The 19,962-nt window shown below is 35.5% G+C and overlaps 1 protein-coding gene across 2 annotated transcripts; it reads left to right on the top strand.

Moving 5' to 3' along the window:
* The first annotated feature begins 240 nt into the window (after positions 1-240).
* Positions 241-19,401, top strand: XI-I (myosin). 2 transcript variants are annotated; one of them, XM_011021039.1, is made up of 39 exons: positions 241-331; positions 431-559; positions 648-797; positions 1,467-1,612; positions 1,718-1,874; positions 2,185-2,243; positions 2,785-2,941; positions 3,101-3,250; positions 3,362-3,498; positions 3,967-4,113; positions 4,207-4,308; positions 4,795-4,852; positions 4,933-5,034; positions 5,683-5,720; positions 5,803-5,929; positions 6,009-6,182; positions 6,816-6,947; positions 9,399-9,505; positions 9,873-9,933; positions 10,041-10,218; positions 10,752-10,957; positions 11,494-11,613; positions 11,698-11,796; positions 12,191-12,412; positions 13,210-13,349; positions 13,794-13,905; positions 14,181-14,231; positions 14,315-14,404; positions 14,527-14,697; positions 15,198-15,347; positions 15,923-16,099; positions 16,719-16,853; positions 17,361-17,431; positions 17,516-17,615; positions 17,697-17,753; positions 17,834-17,890; positions 17,982-18,062; positions 18,152-18,234; positions 18,857-19,401. In XM_011021039.1, the coding sequence occupies exons 1-39, from the start codon at positions 326-328 to the stop codon at positions 18,978-18,980; spliced, it is 4,563 nt and encodes a 1,520-aa protein (XP_011019341.1). In that variant the 5' UTR covers positions 241-325; the 3' UTR covers positions 18,981-19,401. The 2 variants fall into 2 exon arrangements, with proteins under 2 accessions (XP_011019341.1, XP_011019340.1); XM_011021038.1 differs by having other exon boundaries at positions 9,867-9,933.
* The last annotated feature ends 561 nt before the right edge of the window (positions 19,402-19,962 follow it).

Raw genomic sequence — 19,962 nt, 5'->3', positions numbered from 1 at the left:
GTAATTTTCTGAACGACACATACGACAACATTTCGTACCCCCACAGAATTTCATTTCACCCGTCCAAGAAAAGCAAAACCTCACTCGGACTCCAAGGCCCAACCCAAGGCCAGAACATGTCGCAGCTGCCAGTCAAATGGCGTTAACATCAGGGAAGGAAGCAAGATACCCACATGTCCAAAACAGCAGTGTTTGACGTGTCATCTCAAAATACTCTTTTAAATAAATATTTAATAAGAAATTTCTCCTCCTCCTTTTATTTATTTTTGGACTTTAACTGTAGAGCACCTGTTAGGGCGGGAACCCAAAACTTCACCCATAAGAAATGCCTGTAAGTCTTCTCTCTCTTCTTCTAGGGTTTCTCTTTCAAAATATAATTTCAAAATTTTCACCTAGGCGTTTTGAATTTCACTAATTGGTGATCTCACAGGAGCCCAAGATGAATATGCGGAAAGGCTCAAAAGTATGGGCCGAAGACAAGAATTTGGCATGGGTTGCTGCTGAAGTAACGGATTTCTTGGCCAAAAAAGTGCAAATCCTTACTGTTACTGGAAAACAGGTGAAATCTTGGAGTTTTTATGGTGCTTTTGGTTGTTTGTTGAGTGGATTTTGTCTTGTTTTTCAAGTTTTTGTTTTTGGTGGTGTAGGTTTTGACTGTGCCTGAGAAATTGTGTCCGAGAGATGCAGATGAAGAGGAGGAGCATGGAGGTGTTGATGATATGACTAAATTGACTTACTTGAACGAGCCTGGAGTGCTTTATAATCTTCAAAGAAGATATGCTCTTAATGATATTTATGTATGGACTTCACAATCCGTACCTTTTGTTTTTTTTTTGTTTTTTGTTAACAAGTGTCTCTTTTTTGCGTGTTGAATGAATGTATTTCGTCAAATATGGTACATTGTAAGATTAATCATGGTGTTTTTTGAGTAAGCTTTGTTGTTAGTTGTGGTTTTGTGAATGTTTGAATTTTAGGTATTTTAAGTTAATGTGGTATAGAGGGTACTTTTTTTGTCAAGTGTATTTAAAATTTGTGAAATTAGGTGCCTGAATTATGAGCTGGCACGTGACATGTTGGGTTAAGCGTTTTTGGTATGAGCAGCTCTTTGTTAAGGTGCTGCTAACTAATGATCAATTTGAGTGCTTTGTGTTTTTTGGCTAATCAAATCAACAAAATAAATTTGTTCAATTCTTGAATTAATTTCTCATTAGGCATGTGGCGCCGTCCTTTTGGTATTGAGATCAATGTATGTAAATGGATAAAGTGATGCTTAATATGCATTTAGGTGATTTTTTTGGCCCATTTAACTATGCTTTTATGTTGTGGACCATATTGATGAATAAGATCTTTTCTTAGCTGGGCGTCATTTAATCAGTCTATGATTTAATACCGAAACACTTTAATCTAAGTTATTGTTTGTTTGTGATGATATTTATGTGACATACTCTGCATTTTGTCTTTGATAGACGTACACGGGAAGCATTTTAATAGCGGTTAATCCATTCACCAAGCTTCCTCATCTGTACAACGTGCATATGATGGAGCAATATAAGGGAGCTCCATTCGGTGAGCTAAGTCCCCATGTTTTTGCCGTGGCAGATGCATCATACAGGTATGTTGTATTTAGGATGTTTTCTTGAAAATTGAGAGCTGATTTGAGATATAAATCACTATCATATAAAGGTATTTAGTGGTTTCTGTTGGGTTTAAACTCCAGAGCTATGATGAGTGAAGGTCGAAGCCAATCTATACTGGTTAGTGGAGAAAGTGGGGCTGGGAAAACTGAGACAACAAAATTGATTATGCAATATCTCACTTTTGTTGGTGGCCGAGCTGCTGGTGACGACAGAACAGTTGAGCAGCAAGTCCTTGAAGTAAGTCTTACACATCCTTTCCTCTATTCTTTGTCCCATTTGCTGCTAGCCCCTATCTTTAAAGAAGAGAGTGCGTATACTCACTGTAAAATTATAAATTTACTTTTCGGTTAAGTTTCTCAGTCTATATATGTATGTACCCCATATTCATCTATCTGCTGTTAGTTTTTTCCCCTTTTGCTGGAGAAACATTAACTGGTCGTTGACTTGTCTTTAACTTGCTATAAGGTGATTGTTGAAATCTGTCTAGGCAATATTTTTTCATCTCTGTGTCTTTTGTCGAGGCTGATGCATCTTTTTCATAATTTAGTCAAATCCACTCTTGGAGGCATTTGGTAATGCAAGGACTGTTAGAAATGACAACTCAAGGTGAGAGGGAGTTTGTTTTCCAAATATACTCTGCTTTTACCATTCTGTAGTTCTAATTGCTAACCTGTATCTGCTGCCAGCTGTTCCTTTTCTTCCATGCTCCAATAAATAAATGTTCTGTACATGATGCTTCAACTGAAGAACATCAACTCGGCACAACATGGTGATGCATTGTATTTTTTCTCATCATCCATGGTACCATTTTTAATGAATGAGCTTGTAAACAAAATTTTGAAAAAAGAAAAGAAAACACAGCATGTGAAATGCAGACATGGGGAGAAAGCTTTAGGATAATGAAACTGAGTCTTAGCTGAATACAACCATGAAGGGAAAAAAATATTGAAGGATTGGAGATAGTTTGCATCAAATAAAGTCTTATTCAGGAAGAAATTTGATTAATTTCCACTATTGGTTTTATATGATTGGATTTTTGATTACCATATCTTATATCTATTCTTATACAACTTGTCAACCTGGCAATCCAAATTGTCCATTGAATATATTTCCTTCTTTCTTAAAATCTCATTCTTTGTCTTGACAGTCGCTTTGGCAAGTTCGTTGAGATCCAGTTTGATGCAACTGGGAGGATATCCGGTGCTGCGATTAGAACTTACCTTCTGGAACGCTCTCGTGTAGTTCAAATAACAGATCCTGAAAGGAATTATCACTGTTTTTATCAATTGTGTGCATCTGAGAGAGTATGCTCTCTTCCTTTCCTATCCTGTATTTTCTGTTTAGCGTTGTGTGGTGATGTTCTTACTGGCTGAGTCTTTGTGAGTTGTGTTTGCAATATGGTGTTTTGTCTTGATGGTGTTTTTATTTTCTAATGGAATTTTAAAGCTTACTGATATGTCTAGGATGCAGAGAAGTACAAACTGGATAACCCACATCATTTCCATTACTTAAATCAAAGTAAGACATATGAGTTAGATGGGGTGAGCAACGCAGAAGAATACATAAAGACAAGGAGGGCAATGGATATTGTTGGTATAAGCAATGAAGATCAGGTTTAAGCACCATAGAATGACTTAGTTCTTGATGTGTGTTTCTTGCTTTTTCTTGGATTATCTTGTTGGGATGCTATCATACTCATTTTGTGTTTTCCATGTTATTATTAGGAAGCTATATTTCGCATCTTGGCTGCAATTTTGCATCTTGGGAATATTGAATTTTCTCCTGGCAAGGAACATGATTCTTCTACTGTAAAGGATGAAAAATCTAGCTTTCACATGCAAATGGCGGCTGATCTTTTTATGTAGGTGATTGCATTAATTGCTTGGGATTTTTTTTTGTTTGAACAATCTTTGACATTCTATCAGCATTGAATCAGTTCTCTTATTTTTGTTTAAGTTTGGAAGTGAGCAAGCTAAATTTCTCATATTTTGTTTCTGTGTATTTGGACTTGAAAGTGCTAGATAAAATTGTTTTTCACTATAGCGATAGAGAGGAAAAAACTGAACTTTTAAAAATGGAACATAGTCAAAAAATATTGGAACTATTCCTCTTATGAATTTTGTTTCATTAATCTATAACACATTTATTCTGTGGAGCTTTGCTTTAATGGGATTTAAAATATTGAAAAAACTATCAACTTTAGAATAATCATGGGGGGATGAGTACAAGTTGTCCGTACTGAGTTTGGCAGTGGACATTCCTGCCTTTAATGATTTTTAATTGCTCATTGGCTTTTAATTGAAGCTACTAAATTATTTTTTTTAATCAGGTGTGATGCAAACCTCTTGTTTGCAACATTGTGTACTCGTACAATTCAAACCCGTGAAGGAAATATTATAAAAGCTCTTGACTGTAATGCCGCTGTTGCTAGTCGAGATGCCCTGGCAAAGACTGTTTATGCTAGGCTGTTTGATTGGTATGCCTATTGTCACTGTGCAGAGAATAATTTCTTTATATGTTTTCCATAGTTTTCATCATTTAAACTTGTTTGGTTTTGATGTTTCTTTAGGCTTGTTGAGAAGATTAATAGGTCTGTCGGGCAAGATCCAACTTCCCTGATACAAGTTGGAGTATTGGACATTTATGGCTTTGAATGCTTCAAATATAATAGGTAATATCTCATAAATGCATTATCCTGTTTCAATTGTGTTTTTCAGACCATTGCTATATCTTAAGGTGTAATCTTATAGGAAAATTATTTATTGAGGTTCTCATGTTGCCTTGAACTTGCTTGGTGTTTGGAAGTTATTTATATTCATGATTTTCACACGCAGTCAATGACTCAACTGTTCTAAAGAATGTGTTGTGGAATGCTGTGTGTGTGTATTGTAAGTGATTAACTTTGTATTGTGTGTCACCTTTACTGGCAGTTACCTTATTAGATTGTCACTTCAAAAGATTTTTCTAATGTTGTTTTAACATTCTTTCTAATGCCTTTTTGCATTTTGCATCTCCATTGCAATATTATTGGCCTTGAGTCATGTCATTTTTTCCTCTGCACTAATTTGACTTCTCTATTGTCATATACTGTTTTCAGCAGCAATGCTTTTGTTTTCAACTTATGTCTACTGAGTGATTAATGTTTTCTGTTCTGCAGTTTTGAGCAGTTTTGCATTAACTTTGCAAATGAAAAACTTCAGCAACATTTCAATGAGGTGTGCAATGTTGTCTTTTTGTGATGTGATGACATTCACTAAATTTATGCTGTCTCATTTCCTTCTTCCCTCTGTTTCAGCATGTGTTCAAGATGGAGCAAGAGGAATATAGAAAAGAAGAAATTAATTGGAGCTACATTGAATTTATTGACAATCAGGATGTTCTGGATTTAATTGAAAAGGTTTTTCATCTGTTTCCCCTCTGAAAATATTGTTTTAGTTAGGCTAATCTGTTATTTCCCGAATTTGTATGCAGTTTTCTGCTGATTTCTCATTCCCCTTCTTACTGATAACAATACTTTGGACAAACAAATTTAGTCCATGTTTCTCTTTTATATGATGCATTTAATGATACTTGATGCCATGCTTGCTATTGAAGATGCTACAAAGACAAAGAATGGCTCAGTAGTGAGTGTTTGATGTTCTACCATTTTTGTGATTTAGCTAGATAATTACTATAGCATCTGCCAGAGATATTAGGATTGTGGGAAAGGACTTCTTTCACGAACAGATATTATGTGCTGCAATAAATTTTCGCATGTAATTATGTTTTTTGATGAATTTAGATTAGCTTATATGTACACAATATTGGCATTTAAATTTATATCATTTGACTTGTAATATCCGAGCATATCCTTGTAGGGATCTACCCCTCCTCTATTTCTCTATCTCTCTCTTTCTTGTGCTGAAAAAATTGAAGGAAATTGAATGTTTGCTGGGGAATATGTTTCATGTCTGTAGTTCAAGTTTTCTTTTCTTTTCTGTTTCTAGATATGCCACCGATTGATTTCTGTTAGTCTTGACTTATGTTATTGTGTACCTGTTTGCAGAAACCTATTGGAATAATTGCTCTTTTGGATGAAGCTTGGTACTGTTTGAGTTCTTCCCTATAAATTGGTGCGTTTTCTATATGAAATTGCTCAAGTGTAGTTGATTTCTTTTTTTTGCAGCATGTTCCCAAAATCAACACACGAAACTTTTACAACCAAGCTATTTCAGAATTTCCGGGCCCACCCAAGGCTGGAAAAGGCAAAATTTTCAGAAACGGATTTTACCGTTTCACATTATGCTGGCAAGGCATGTTATTCGTGACTATATTACTTTAAATAGAACTTGCAAAGTGAACTTTTACAAAGAACTGTTTATTTTTCTGCAGGTTACTTATCAAACAGACACCTTTTTAGATAAAAATCGTGATTATGTTGTTGTAGAACATTGCAATCTCATGTTGTCTTCGAAATGTCACTTTGTTGCTGGTCTTTTCCCTTCGCCTCCTGAGGAATCTTCAAGATCGTCTTACAAGTTTTCATCTGTGGCCTCAAGATTTAAGGTAGAAAACTTTTACCTTTCTTCCATTATAATTGAGGTATCAGTTTGGTTGGTTGTTTGCAGAATAGACAATAACAAGGAGCAGTGAAAGAAGAAACAACTCTCATACCACTTCGACTGTTGACTTTATATTAAGATGCTTTAAGCAAATTAATGATAATAGCCATGATGATTTTTTTTTTTTTGAATATAACCCTTGGGTTGAGTGAACCATAAGGCTTCATGTATGGTTTTATAGAACAAGGCATTGTCCCTTTCAATGGTGAATTTTTTTTCTAGTTTATGCTATGGTATCAACATTTTTTGTTGATATGGATCCGTTATGCATGCTAAGCAGTTAAAATTGTGTTGGGTGGATTGCTAAACCACCAAAAGGAGGGAGGGAGAGAGAGCAATGTAATCTGAGGAAGAAGCTTATCACTTCCCCTTCTTTGTTCTTTGATTGTTTTGGATTCATTCCTCTATTTCTCTTCTTAATAGTTTTGGAGTGGGAATGATGTCAAGATTTTTTTTTCACTGCTGTTTTTCTTTCTTTTTTTTTCCATTAGGTTTCAGCTTGCACATTAATGCTTGATTTGCTGTTTATAACTTGTTAATGTTGATGCTGTAAATAATTTTATTTTTTGGTTTGCAGCAACAACTTCAGGCTCTTATGGAGACCCTTAATTCAACAGAGCCTCATTATATACGTTGCGTGAAGCCGAACTCTATGAACCGACCTCAGAAATTTGAGAATTCAAGCATATTACATCAACTTCGCTGTGGGGTTAGTAGATCGTAATTGTGTTTATGTTGCTTGTTTAACATCATTTCTTATGCTCACTTGAGTTTCTGCAATTGTATATGATCATTATCCATGATTCTTATGAGATAAGAGTCTTATTTTTTATTTTTTTATTTGATCTTTTTTGTTTAAATGGATGGCTTGTGTTCCTTAGATTTTAACTGCACTCATTGTTAGAATTTTCTAGTTTGTTTTTTCCCCTCATTTGTGGCTGATAAAGTGACTGCTCGCAAGTGTACCTGCTAAATATTGTTGAGCTGTCATGATCTTGGAATTTTCAGCAGACATGTTCATTGTTTCTTGTTGAATTCTCGTGAGAGCAATGAAGGAATTAAACTTGAATATTTTCTACAAAAATACTGAAATATTTTTAAGTATTGGTTGATGATAGAACAAAGGTAAAATGAAGACCCACCAACTATGAAATGTTTGTAAGAGATCCTTCCATGTATTAAAAGTTTGATTTACACCCCTCCATCGCAGAAGCTTACTGTATTTTAGATCCTTCTGTCAAAATTAGCCTATTTTTCATCCAATAACAAATGATAACATGTCAATTGTACTCTCTATTTCTAGACAAACACACACACAGATGAGCAAAAATACCAGATTTTACACTTTCTCAATAATTGTTTTTTTATAAAATGAAAATTATATTGGTTTTGGAAAGGTACACTTTTTTTGTGCCCACAATAACATAAAACATAATGGAGGTTGTGATAGTAAAAGACCATTGTATTCTTTTTTTCCTAACAGTATGAATCCTAATGATAATACAACATAATTTAGAAAAAGATTCTTATTGTTGATCCCAACCAGTATGAGACAAAAACTTGCTCAAAATCTTGTCCTTGGATTATAATTGTAAAATTATAAATTAGAAATCCAGATGGAATGTTCAAATACTAATTGTCTGGTGGAGAGTATAAATCAAAATTTTAAAACGTTGAGGTTTATCTGTAAAAACCTCACACTCACAAAGATGTGCATAAGCTTTTACCTACAAAAGAATTATAGTTCAGCTGCTCAAAAGTTGACTTGTATACAATGTGCACCTTGTACTCACAAAGTGGTACTGTGAGCATAAGGCGTGAGATCCAGTTTACAAGGAATGGCTCTGGGAGTGTACAAAGTCCAATTCAACTCATGCAAGTCTAGACATGAGTGTTAGATCTATTACTTAGTCCACACAAGAAAAGCTGTGGGGAAGATGATGAGTATAATTTGGTCCAAATGACACTTGTTAAAGGACTATAGGATGTATGGTTGAATCCAGTGAAGAATGGCCCTAAGTGAGACAAGGATGGCCGGGGTTGTAAGATGCATGTTCTAGATTACATGAGATTGGCCAATGTATAACCTAATTCAAGCAACAATAACCATGTGATTGTAGATATAATGATTAGTTCAAGCACCTTTTATGATACAATAGTTTACCAGCTAGTTGGATATGGGAGTTTAAGGTTTTTGATCCAGGCTTTAGAAAATAGTTGGTGAAGTGTCAGAAACTAAGATGCATGGAGTAATCATTGATATGTGGTGATAATCCATGTTAGAATGCTTGTTTAAGTATAAGATACTAGTGAACATAAGAGAGGCCGTGAGAGTGTAAAATGTCATTGCCTAGAGGCCATAGCCTACACCAAATTGTCCAGAGGAGTGATGTTTATGACATGGTACTTATGAGGATGTATAATGAGTATGTCCAAGTCAACTCAAGTGTGGTCCTAGGGCATAAGATGTATGGCCACTCTACGTAGGAATATTCTGGTAGAGGGGGTTATGCGGCTGAGCTCAGAGAAGAGTGGTCATATTTCCTAGTTTAAATGTAATGCAGTCTATATCATTCAAAAGTCGTCCATGATAGTTTATTTTGTCTATGATTTGTCATTTGTTTCTCATAGAGTGATCAAATTGTCTCTAATGCAATGTGTCAAAAGCATTGCATAGCCATAAAAACCTGACCGTCTTACTGAAGTAACTGCCATTGAGTTTAGACTGATATTGGTGTGGTGACTTGCATCACATGAATAGTAAACAGTGAGTACTGTAAAAAAATGTTTCACCAGCATACAGTGTTATAGGATACCAGAATGCTATGAGCACATCATGCTACTATGACCTGGTCTTGTCTTGAATAGATGGTGATGACAAAATTCATGTCATGGTTGCTTATTGTTCATGTAGACAAGCAGATGTTTCTTTAATTTTCTTTCATTCACTGTGTGCAATTTTGTTCTTGCACATATCCATTTATTCTAGATTTTTATCCCTCATTGTTAGACTGGCTTGAGCTATGCATTTTGTTCTTGCGCATATCCATTTATTCTAGATTTTTATCCCACACTGCATGCTGAAAGAGGTGTACCGCTTCTTTTAAATATAAATTTTAGCAAATTAGGTTGATATAATTATTATTAAATTTTGGGACAGGGTGTGCTGGAAGCTGTTCGGATAAGTCTTGCAGGTTATCCCACTCGAAGAAGCTACACAGAGTTTGTGGATCGATTTGGACTATTAGCTCCTGAATTTGATGGAAGGTGTTGTTCTTAATACCACTGCTTTTTCTTGGAAAATCTTTACCAATGATTCTGAAGGATGTAGTTTTTTGTTACTATGAATGAGTGGTGGAGTTATTTGTTATTATGTTTTAATTTTTTCATGTTTCCTTCACAAAAAGGGCAATAGATAATGGTTAGAGACATAAATTTTTAGGATGATCAGTTGTGTGCGTGCATGCATGAATGCTTGTTTGTGTCTCACAAGTGATCTTGAGAAAATTTGATTTGTTTTTCCACTGCACTGTTTTCTCTACCATTTTTTCTTAACAGTTTGTTTGCTGATAACTTTTTTTTTTCCTTTTGCATTTCTAATGTACCAAGAAGTTCTACTTTTACTCAGTTGCAGTTATGATGAAAAAACTTGGACGGAGAAAATTCTGCACAAGTTAAAGCTCGACAATTTTCAGGTACTGCTGTTTAAGGATTGGGCATCAAGCTTTGTAATATCATTAACGTTTTGCTTATTCTGTCATTGTTTCGAGTTCTCTGTTTTTAAATTTATTTTTGTTTGCAGCTAGGTAGGACCAAAGTGTTTCTTAGGGCTGGTCAGATTGGCATTTTAGACCTGCGACGAGCTGAGGTTCTGGATGGTGCTGCAAAGCGTATTCAGCGTCAATTGCACACATTTATTGCACGCCGAGATTTTTTCTCAACACGTGCTGCTGCGTTTGCAATTCAATCATATTGCAGAGGTTTGCTTTTACTTGCTGCATTTGACCTAGTCTTATTTATAATGTGATTCTTTCTCTTACAAATTAGCATTCCCTTCTCCACTCTTCCCAACATAGCTCGTCATTATTTGTGTGACTTTGAAAATGTTATGTTGTATCAATTAGTGTAGGCTTAAAAGGCTTGTTTCAGTTTCATAAATGTTTACAGGGTCTTATCTGTTTGATTTTATATGAGGGCTGTGTCTAGGATAAAGCCCATAGTTACAACTAGTGCCACTACCATGCTTTGTCTTGTCATTCCAGCAGCCTTGCTATTTCTATCAACTAATTTTCTATGCCAATTGCCTACTGCATTTATATATATCTAGCGCCAAAACTCTTTTTTGCAGCTCTACTAACTTTCCAATCACTGTAGTTGCCCTTACCTTTATGTGTTTGTTAATGGTTTATCTTTAATTAAACCACATTTTATCAGATGGACATTTCCCTGCATCTCTATTTCTATTTTATTTTGGTTTAGCTCTCTGGGGTTGCTATATAAGATATATTTGTAGGATGCCTTGCACGAAAAATGTTTGCTGCAAAACGAGAGAGAGCAGCTGCCGTTTCCATACAGAAGTATGTCCGCAAGTGGCTATTAAGGCGTGCTTATTTGAAACTGCTCTCAGCTGCTATTTTCATGCAGTCAAACATACATGGTTTCCTGACTCGCAAAAGATTTCTGCAAGAAAAGAAGCAGAGAGCTGTCACCCTAATTCAGGTAAATTAGCCAAGTGTAGAATTGTGTTTGCCTTTTTCTAATATTTTAATGGTGATGTTTTGCATATTTGTGTACTAAATAATAAGGCCAAATCATTAGTCATATCAGTGGGAATTAAAGCGAATTTATTTTAGTTACAAAACTTTGCAAGGATGTTTATGTAATGCATAAAATGCCTAAAATTCACCTCACCACTTGTTTTGAGTGATGGATATATCAGATGTCCCTATGCTCAGTTTTGTTGCAAATATTTTATTTCATTTGCCAGTGAAGTGTTAAATTAGTTTCTGATTGCTAGTTAAATTTTTTTTTTTTTAATGTGTGATAGCTCTCTATGGCTATAGCTAAAATGTTATGGAAAAGTTGGGGTATTGTCTCCTGAGAGTGTTACAGGGCTTTGTGTGATTTTTATTGGGACCTTGAATTAGTTATCTGCAGTCATTTTCACTGTCATGGCCAATGCCTTTGGGGGTTGTTTTCCACATGGCTACACTCATCTGATTTCCTGTTTTTATTTTATAAAATAAATTGCTTAGGCTCGTTGGAAGATTTACAAGTTCCGCTCAGCTTTGCGACATCGCCAGGCTTCTATCATAGCAATACAGTGTCGTTGGAGGCAAAAGCTGGCAAAAAGAGAGCTCCGAAGGCTTAGACAAGTGGGAAATCAATATTGTTTGCATTTCTATTTGAGTTTAGCTTTTCCTCATTTATTTACTGTCTCTTTGTTTATTACCATGCAGGAGGCTAATGAAGCGGGTGCCTTGCGTTTAGCTAAGACTAAACTTGAGAAGCAGTTAGAAGATCTCACATGGCGGTTGCATCTAGAAAAAAGATTGCGGGTATTGATTTTTCTTGTGATGTTCTTTTGGTGCTGTTATTAAACTCTTTTGAATGCATTTGAATAGTTATACATCATTAAACGTACATGTAGACATAAATTTTATGTCCTTTTCATTCTTCAAAAGAAAAAAAATACAGTCTATTCCTTGTTTCCCTGTCTCCTGTCTTTGTGTCTTGACTCCAAATTAACGAATATGAAAGTTTTCTATAAATAAAGGGCTGAGTTAATTACTGATTCAAGCTTTCACTTGTTTCTAAATATGGCACAATTTATTTTTCAGCAGATTTGATTGGCTAGTTGCTATGATTGTTTCAACTAAATCTTGCAATGCTCATTTACTGAACTTCTTATAACTTTGTGTTTGTTTTGAATATCCTGTATCTGGAACACAGGTATCAAATGATGAGGCTAAATCAGTTGAAATTTCCAAGCTTCGAAATACTGTGTCATCTATGAGCCTTGAGTTAGATGCAGCTAAGTTCGCTACTATCAATGAATGCAACAAAAATGCAGTATTGCTAAAACAATTAGAATTGACAGTGAATGAAAAATCAGCTTTGGAAAGAGAACTTGTAGTGATGGCTGAACTGAGAAAAGAAAATGCTTTACTGAAGGTGATTGACAAGTTTTTGCATATATGCAAATTTATTTGTTTATTAATTGTGGCTTTGATTGGCCATGCTTGCTGGGTTCCCATTGCTCTTTTATTTTGGTTCCACATATTGTAAGAATAAACTTTTATTATAAAACATTCAGTTGTCTTAAAATTAGGTATCCTCTTTTTCTTAGAAATGTTTAGAAAGCTTTTCCGGGACTTACTGGAAGTATATACATGTTTTCAACATCATGGATTAGAAATTTTGGATGAAAATACCATCAGAATATCTTGTGTAAATGAGTTACAATAGCTAATTTTTGTCAATGAAGCAACTTACTTGGCAGAAGTATAAATCGGTATTGGTGATATTTACATCATAGTAGTCTCCACTAGTAAATAACCAAGCTCATTTTTATTAACAAGATTTTGATCAAGGTGTAAGCTGTTTGAATATATTTTACATTTTCTTTGCTTGCCTAATCTAAATTGAATGCATGTGGTTAAAGTTTAATGGCTAATATGATTTTAGGATTCATGAAGGAAACTTCATGCATATTGAGTTCAATTCTAATGGCTATGACTATAATGTTTTTAGGATTCATGATGGAAACTTTATGTATATTAATGCAATTTTAATGGCTACGATATTCTTTGGAGTGTTTGATATGATGAATTGTTTGCTTGTTTCACTTTGAATAAATTTTGAAAGGGGGAGCACCATCTCCTTCTCATTGTTTCACCTTTTGGTTTCCCATGGTCCCATCTGCTTTACTGTGGAATGTTTTCTAATGAAAACATTTGTTGCATTTACAGAGTTCTTTGGATGCCTTGGAAAAGAAAAACTCTGCTATTGAGCTTGAGCTTATTAAAGCTCAAAAGAATGGTAACGATACCACTATGAAGTTGCAGGAAATTGAAGAGAAATGTTCTCAGTTTCAACAAACTGTTCGAAGGTACTCATCAGTTGAAAATAACAATATCAGCCACCCTTTAATTTTGTAAACAGCAACATCAACTTGATCAATCTTCTCATGCATTGTTTATTCTTCTGAATTTACTGGAGTTTGTTGCTGGTGTTGAAGGCACAAATTTGAGAATGTTGATTGGTATTTGCATCAAAGACTTGATTTTCAGAACAGTTTGAATTGGGAGTGTCTATAATTTTTTGCATATTTATGCTTTGAGGAAACAGATGGTTGTTTCATAAATTGGTTATTTTGCCTCTTTAAGGTTTCCACCTGCATAAATGTAATCCATCTGAACCTTACTGTGGATTATTGTTGCAGTGGTTTTTCACTTTTTCCAAGTTGGGGGGTGGGGGGTGGGGTTATAAAGCTGTTCTTGTAATGAACTCTTATACCCTGTTATCTTTGTGCATGATGTTTGCCATATTACAGTCTGGAGGAGAAGCTTTCTCATTTGGAAGATGAGAATCACGTCCTTCGACAAAAAGCTTTGACCCCATCCTTGAAGAGCAATCGCCCTGGTTTTGTGAGGGCATTTTCTGAAGTAAGTTTTCGCAAACACAATTCCATCCTTATCTCCCATAAGAAAAAAAAAAAAAATCATTCTCCCATATATACCTGAACATTGGATGCATGCTTGGTTTTATTGCTTGGTTTCTGATTAAAGACTTTAGTTTTAGGTCGCGGTACTAGATATGTATTCTCCATTTCCCTAGATATAGGGAGAATTTTCTGCTGTAATGCTATTTGTTTGTTGACAAAACAAAAATTTCATGGGTGACAGTGCTCACTGATTCTGTTGTTTTGTTAACGAAACAGAAATACTCTAGTGCGCTAGCTCTTGCCCGCTCTGAGCAGAAGTCTGCATTTGTAAGATATTTTTTCTTAAATATTTGGAGTTAATGTAGTTGTGAACCATAGTATGTTTTTCAAGGACATTGTTTTCTCTCCAGGAATCTCCTACACCATCAAAACTTATTGTGCCTTCCTTGCATGGTTTATCAGAATCACGTCGATCGAAGTTTACAGCTGAACGTCACCAGGTTTCTTTCCTTGTTTGTGAAGCCTTCAGTTCTAAGAAGTGAATTTTCATTTACATACAGGAGAACTATGAATTCCTCTCGAAATGATATCACCTAAGAAGTGAATTTTCTTTGACATACAGGAGAACTATGAATTCCTCTCAAAATGCATCAAAGAAGATTTGGGTTTTATTGATGGCAAACCACTAGCAGCTTGTATCATATACAGATGTCTTCTTCACTGGCATGCCTTTGAATCTGAGCGCACAGCCATTTTTGACTATGTTATTGAAGGAATAAATGAAGTTCTGAAGGTTAGTAACACGCTTCTGTCTTCAAACAACTGTCCTGAAAACTCTTTTTTTTTTTTGTAAAAGAAATTGTTCTTTTTGCATCAAGTGATGTTGCTCAACCTGATAATGCGTCTGGGTAATGAGCCTTGGTTCTTCTTCTTTCCTCGCATTTTACTTTACTCTCTCTTGTCTGTAATTATTTGTTACTCTCTGATATCTCAACATTGCAAGGAAATATTCAGAACTTTCTAGTAACTCATTGGTTACAAAAAATGTAAATTTCAGTTTCCAAACCCAGCTTTCTTTTCCTTTTTTAACCACCCACTCTAAAAAACATCTCTGTACAATTTATTAATGTTTTGACTTGAAAACTTTGTTTTGGACAAAACACCATGGGGCGCTCCAAAATCTAAATTTTAGTGTATCTTACATATTTTTCTTCCCTGAGAGTCTGACCGTGAATTGTTTTTCTAGGATACAATATATACATCTATAAACTTATCCTGTCACGACATTTTCAGGTTGGGGATGAGAACATTACGTTACCATATTGGCTGTCAAATGCCTCAGCACTACTTTGCCTTCTCCAAAGGAACTTAAGGTCAAATGGCTTTTTGACTGCAGCTGTTCCATCTTCTACATCTTCTGGATTATCAGGGAGGGTCATTCATGTGAGTTTGTGTAAAATTGAATTTTTTTTTTGTTGTTTGCAGAATGCATACATGTAATACATTCTTTCAAGGCTTTTTTATGGTACTCTTGTGCAGATTAAAGGAGAACGTATGAAAGGCATTCTAATCCTGCTGAATATCTTTTAAGGGAAATGCCCTAAAACCTCCAAATCAGTACACCACAAGAACACAACAAACACTATACACATGTCCTACACAACTGGACAACGTAGAAACAGATGGCTGGCTTTGTGCCACTCAAAAATCTTAAACTTAAATTACAGGAGAGGGATTTTCCCAATTTAGTTTCTTCTCTGCCTTACAAAAAAAAAAAAAAGAAGTTTATTGGCTGGATATGCAAGAGTTAGAGATTTCCATAGAAATTAGTATTTTTTGTTATTGTAGAAATGCAGCATTCAAGCATTTCCCATGACACAAATCATCATCAATTTTTCTGAATTTACTAGCTGTGAAATTTTATTCCTTGTTTGACTTTAGTCATTTTGTTTATTTTAAATTTATTTTTGATGAATTTGAGTTGAGTCCAGCTGATTTTAGTTTGCTATACTTCCCAGGGTCTTAAATCTCCTTTCAAAATCATGGGATATGAGGATGGTCTGTCACACGTGGAAGCAAGATATCCAGCAATACTATTTAAACAACAACTAACTGCATGTGTGGAGAAGATTTTTGGCTTGATTAGAGACAACTTGAAGAAAGAATTATCACCACTGCTGGGTTTATGTATTCAGGTGAGTTTTAGCAAATCCAGCATGGGCTTACTATGATCAGTTTTATAGTTATCTTTCCCTGTCTTGAGTGCCTAATTGTAATTTTGGATGTAGATTTCATTGCATATACAAAAAATCCGTATTCTAGGTTGCATTCCTATCAAACTGGTTGTTTGAATAATCACTTACTCTTGGTTCCAACAAAGTGCTCTGAATGATGGGTTTTTCAGATGGAGTTTTGACCATGTGAATCATGATAATTGGGAGCATTAACTATTCTAGTGTGGAGTTATCACCCAAAATAATTCATAGTTCATGCTTTTTGGATAATCTTTTTCCCTTTTCAAATTGTTTCCATTAAACAATATTCTTCCCTTCTCTATGGATGGGTGTTCTCAACTGTATATATGCTTTATGCATATTTTCCAGCTGTAATTTTCATAATGTTGACGTAACTGTTTTCATCTTTTGAGCTCTTCTCCAAACCTTTTTCTTTAAGCAAAAAATTATAGTAACATCTATCATTTTACATGCTTGGAAATGTTGTTTCTGTTCTGCCTGCTTTTTTTTTTTGGCTGTTTCTTGAATCTATTTTCAAAGTAATTGATCAGAAATTTATGTTTTGATGACTGCTTGTCAGGCACCCAAATCTGCACGGCATGCTGGGAAATCATCAAGATCACCTGGTGGCATTCCTCAACAAGCAGCTAGTAGCCAGTGGGAGAGCATTATTAAATTTTTGGATTCTCTCATGGACTGTTTACGTGAGAATCATGTATGTTCATTCTTCCCTGTTAATTGATTTTCAAATACGAGGCCCTTGTGCTTGTAATATTCACTTATCATGGAGTCCTTCAGAATGCATTTATCCATGCCAATTGCAAAGTTTTTTCACAGCGTGCATAATTTATCATTTGTATTGTACATGCATCTGCTGAAAATTTCTTTGGATAGATTGACATTCACATGCATCCTTCAACTTTCAGAAAATCTGCTGTCTGATTTTCATTATCTAGGTGCTGAGTCTGTTTGAGTTCTTCCTTTTCTTTTGTTTCTGCTACTGTTTTTTGGTCTACTTTGTTTGTTTTGAGTGCCTTGAATACCCCCAACAAACATCGGAGAGGATTGGTCTCACCTAATAAGCTTCAATTTGGCTTTGTTCCTTATCTTTGTGCTCTAAATTCCCTATCTCTTGATGCTTGCTGGTAAACAAGCAGGCTGTAACTGTGAATTTTAGTTACTTAACAGATATTCTGTGACTGACTCAAAACCATCCATTTAGGTACCATCTTTCTTCATCCGTAAGCTCATCACCCAGGTTTTCTCTTTTGTCAATATATCCCTTTTTAACAGGTGAGTGATCATGATTTGAAAAATTCTTCTGTGTTCATATGACTAGTTTTTGCTTATGTTGCTTAATACAAATTTCTTTCTTAGCCTTCTACTACGACGTGAATGTTGCTCATTTTCAAATGGGGAGTATGTGAAATCTGGTCTAGCAGAACTGGAGAAATGGATAGTGGTTGCAACGGAAGAGGTAAAAATGTCCTTTACCAGCCAAGTAGTTGCCACAGAGGTTAAAATCAACAGTTTTTGTCTGAATCTGTACAAAATGCAGTATGCAGGAACATCTTGGCATGAGCTAAATTATATTAGACAAGCTGTTGGGTTTCTGGTAATTTTTCTACCCTTTTCTTGCTTGACTTGTGGACTGTCAGTTGTTTCTTTTTCTCATGGATAGTGCAATTCTCTTAGGTAATTCATCAGAAGAGAAAAAAGTCTCTTCAAGAAATCATGCAAGATCTGTGTCCAGTATGATCTCACTCACTGCTCTTTTCAATTTTCTGTCCATTCATTGATATGAAGTTGTTTTAAGGCTTAGCGTGTCATGACACTTGGACAGGCATTGACCGTTCGCCAAATCTATCGTATAAGTACCATGTACTGGGATGATAAATATGGCACTCAGAGTGTGTCAAATGAGGCAAGTTTCTGTTTTGGTACCTTTTGTTGTTTGGCTAAATATGTCAAAAATAATGGTCTCATGGTTTTTAAACTTCAATTCATTTGCAGGTGGTTGCCCAAATGAGAGAAATGTTGAACAAGGACAATCAGAATATGACCTCAAACTCTTTCTTGTTGGATGATGACCTCAGGTATGCTGCATTGTCTCCCAACTTGCTTGGTAACAAAAATGGCTGACTGGACTGAATGAAGGTACCAGATGGTCTGCTTGTAAAATCTCTAGGACTTGTGCTAGAGACTTGGGATCAAACTGGCCTTTACATGTTAAGAGGGGGTTTAATGGATTGGGGGTATGTGTTGGTGTACCTTCTGAATTCTTGTCTTTGGATTTGCGGGACTGTGTTTTGGTTGCTCAATTATTGCAGTTATCCCGACCAAAGTGATATCTAGACAGATTTTTGCATAAGCCAGGTTCATATTTTTATGAAAATTTGTTGTTGCAATACTTGGTGCTTCATCAAAGCTTGGGTTCTCTTTTAGTTTCAGCAATTTATTAAAATCTTATGACGCCATCAATGATTTTTTAATAAACCTATCCTTTGACACTTATTTCATTTGCTGTCCCTCTGTTTTCATTTAGTTTAAAGAAATTAGTCCTTTTAACATAAATTTTAGGTGCACAAATTGATTGAATGTATTCATTGCTAATGGAAACATGCTAATTTTACCACTGAATGCATTTCAGCCCCAAAATGGGTATTTTGCATCATAGTCTGTTATTTTCTAAGCTTATAAACCGTTTTCTTGTTGCAGCATTCCATTCTCTACTGAGGATATAGACATGGCAATTCCTGTAATAGATCCTTCCAGCGTTGAACTCCCAAAGTTGTTGACAGAACATCCTTGTGCTCAGTTTCTGGTCCTATGTCAAACGTAAATGATTAGTCTTGTAGCTGCAAAAGAACCGCAAAATTAACCTTGGAAGTCTAGCTTGTTGTGGAGGTTTGAAGACCATTTTATTTGGTTTCTACAGGAAGACAACTTTGAGTAGTGACCATCAAAATGTCAGTATATTGATTTTATATACTGCCCATTTGCTGGATAGATACTTCTGTTTGGATATTGGGGATCCAATTGGCGTTATTTAATGGATAGATACATTATTTTCAGATCTAGTCAGCTTTACATGGTCGGTGATCATCATAGGTTAAGGATGCTTCTATTTTTTGTGTGAAGCTCATTCTTTCTTTGTACATGTTTTCACTTCTGAATGGCGTCCTGTTGTATTATGATTATGATTTTTTTTCCCTTCCTAATTTGGAATCTGTATATATAGAATTACATATTTAGTTCATTCAGGTTCCTACTTCGGAGCTTAGCTACTGATTAGCTTATTTTTTTCTTAACAGCAGCATTAGTTCATAAAAGTAAACACACACCAATTTGAGAAGGAGTTGAAGCTTTCCTGTTGCTTTCACCCCTCCTACGCTCTGTATATTTTGTAAGGAGTTGAAGCTTTCCTGTTGGTTTCACCCCTCCTACGCTCTGTATATTTTCCACCATTTTTACCGTTCAAGGTGACCACTGTTTGGTTTAGTTGACTCCTATTCGCTGCAGGTATCGCATTGGTGCCAATCGCCCTTCATGCCAGTAAAGATCATTTCTCGTTTGTATTGAATGAAAGGCCTTCAGGGGCAGGATTGCCGTGCTGTGTAGCTGAAGAAAGAATAGCTTCAAGAGGGAGACTTCGAAGTTGAATTTGAATCCAGATGTCTAAACCCAGCACACACTGGAATTTGCTTGGTTCCTGATCAGCCAAATCGAAACCATAGAAATCAACAAGATTTGCAGACACGCATCAAACCTTGCAATCGCGAGGCTGCCACCGAAAATCCTCGTCGATTTCCACTTTTATAGAC

The sequence above is a fragment of the Populus euphratica genome, unplaced genomic scaffold (assembly GCF_000495115.2).
Source record: "Populus euphratica unplaced genomic scaffold, PopEup_1.0 scaffold19.1, whole genome shotgun sequence".
Lineage (NCBI taxonomy): Eukaryota > Viridiplantae > Streptophyta > Magnoliopsida > Malpighiales > Salicaceae > Populus > Populus euphratica.
The sequence above is the reverse complement of the archived record's forward strand: the minus strand, read 5'-3'. Positions and strand labels throughout refer to the sequence as shown.

What these genes read in the sequence shown, in the direction of transcription:
- XI-I (XM_011021038.1), top strand. An exon ending in ATGGCGGCTGATCTTTTTAT is followed by an intron (nt 3,499 to 3,966) that starts GTAGGTGATTGC and finishes TTTTTTAATCAG; the next exon opens with GTGTGATGCAAACCTCTTGT. An exon ending in TAGTGGTTGCAACGGAAGAG is followed by an intron (nt 17,616 to 17,696) that starts GTAAAAATGTCC and finishes TACAAAATGCAG; the next exon opens with TATGCAGGAACATCTTGGCA.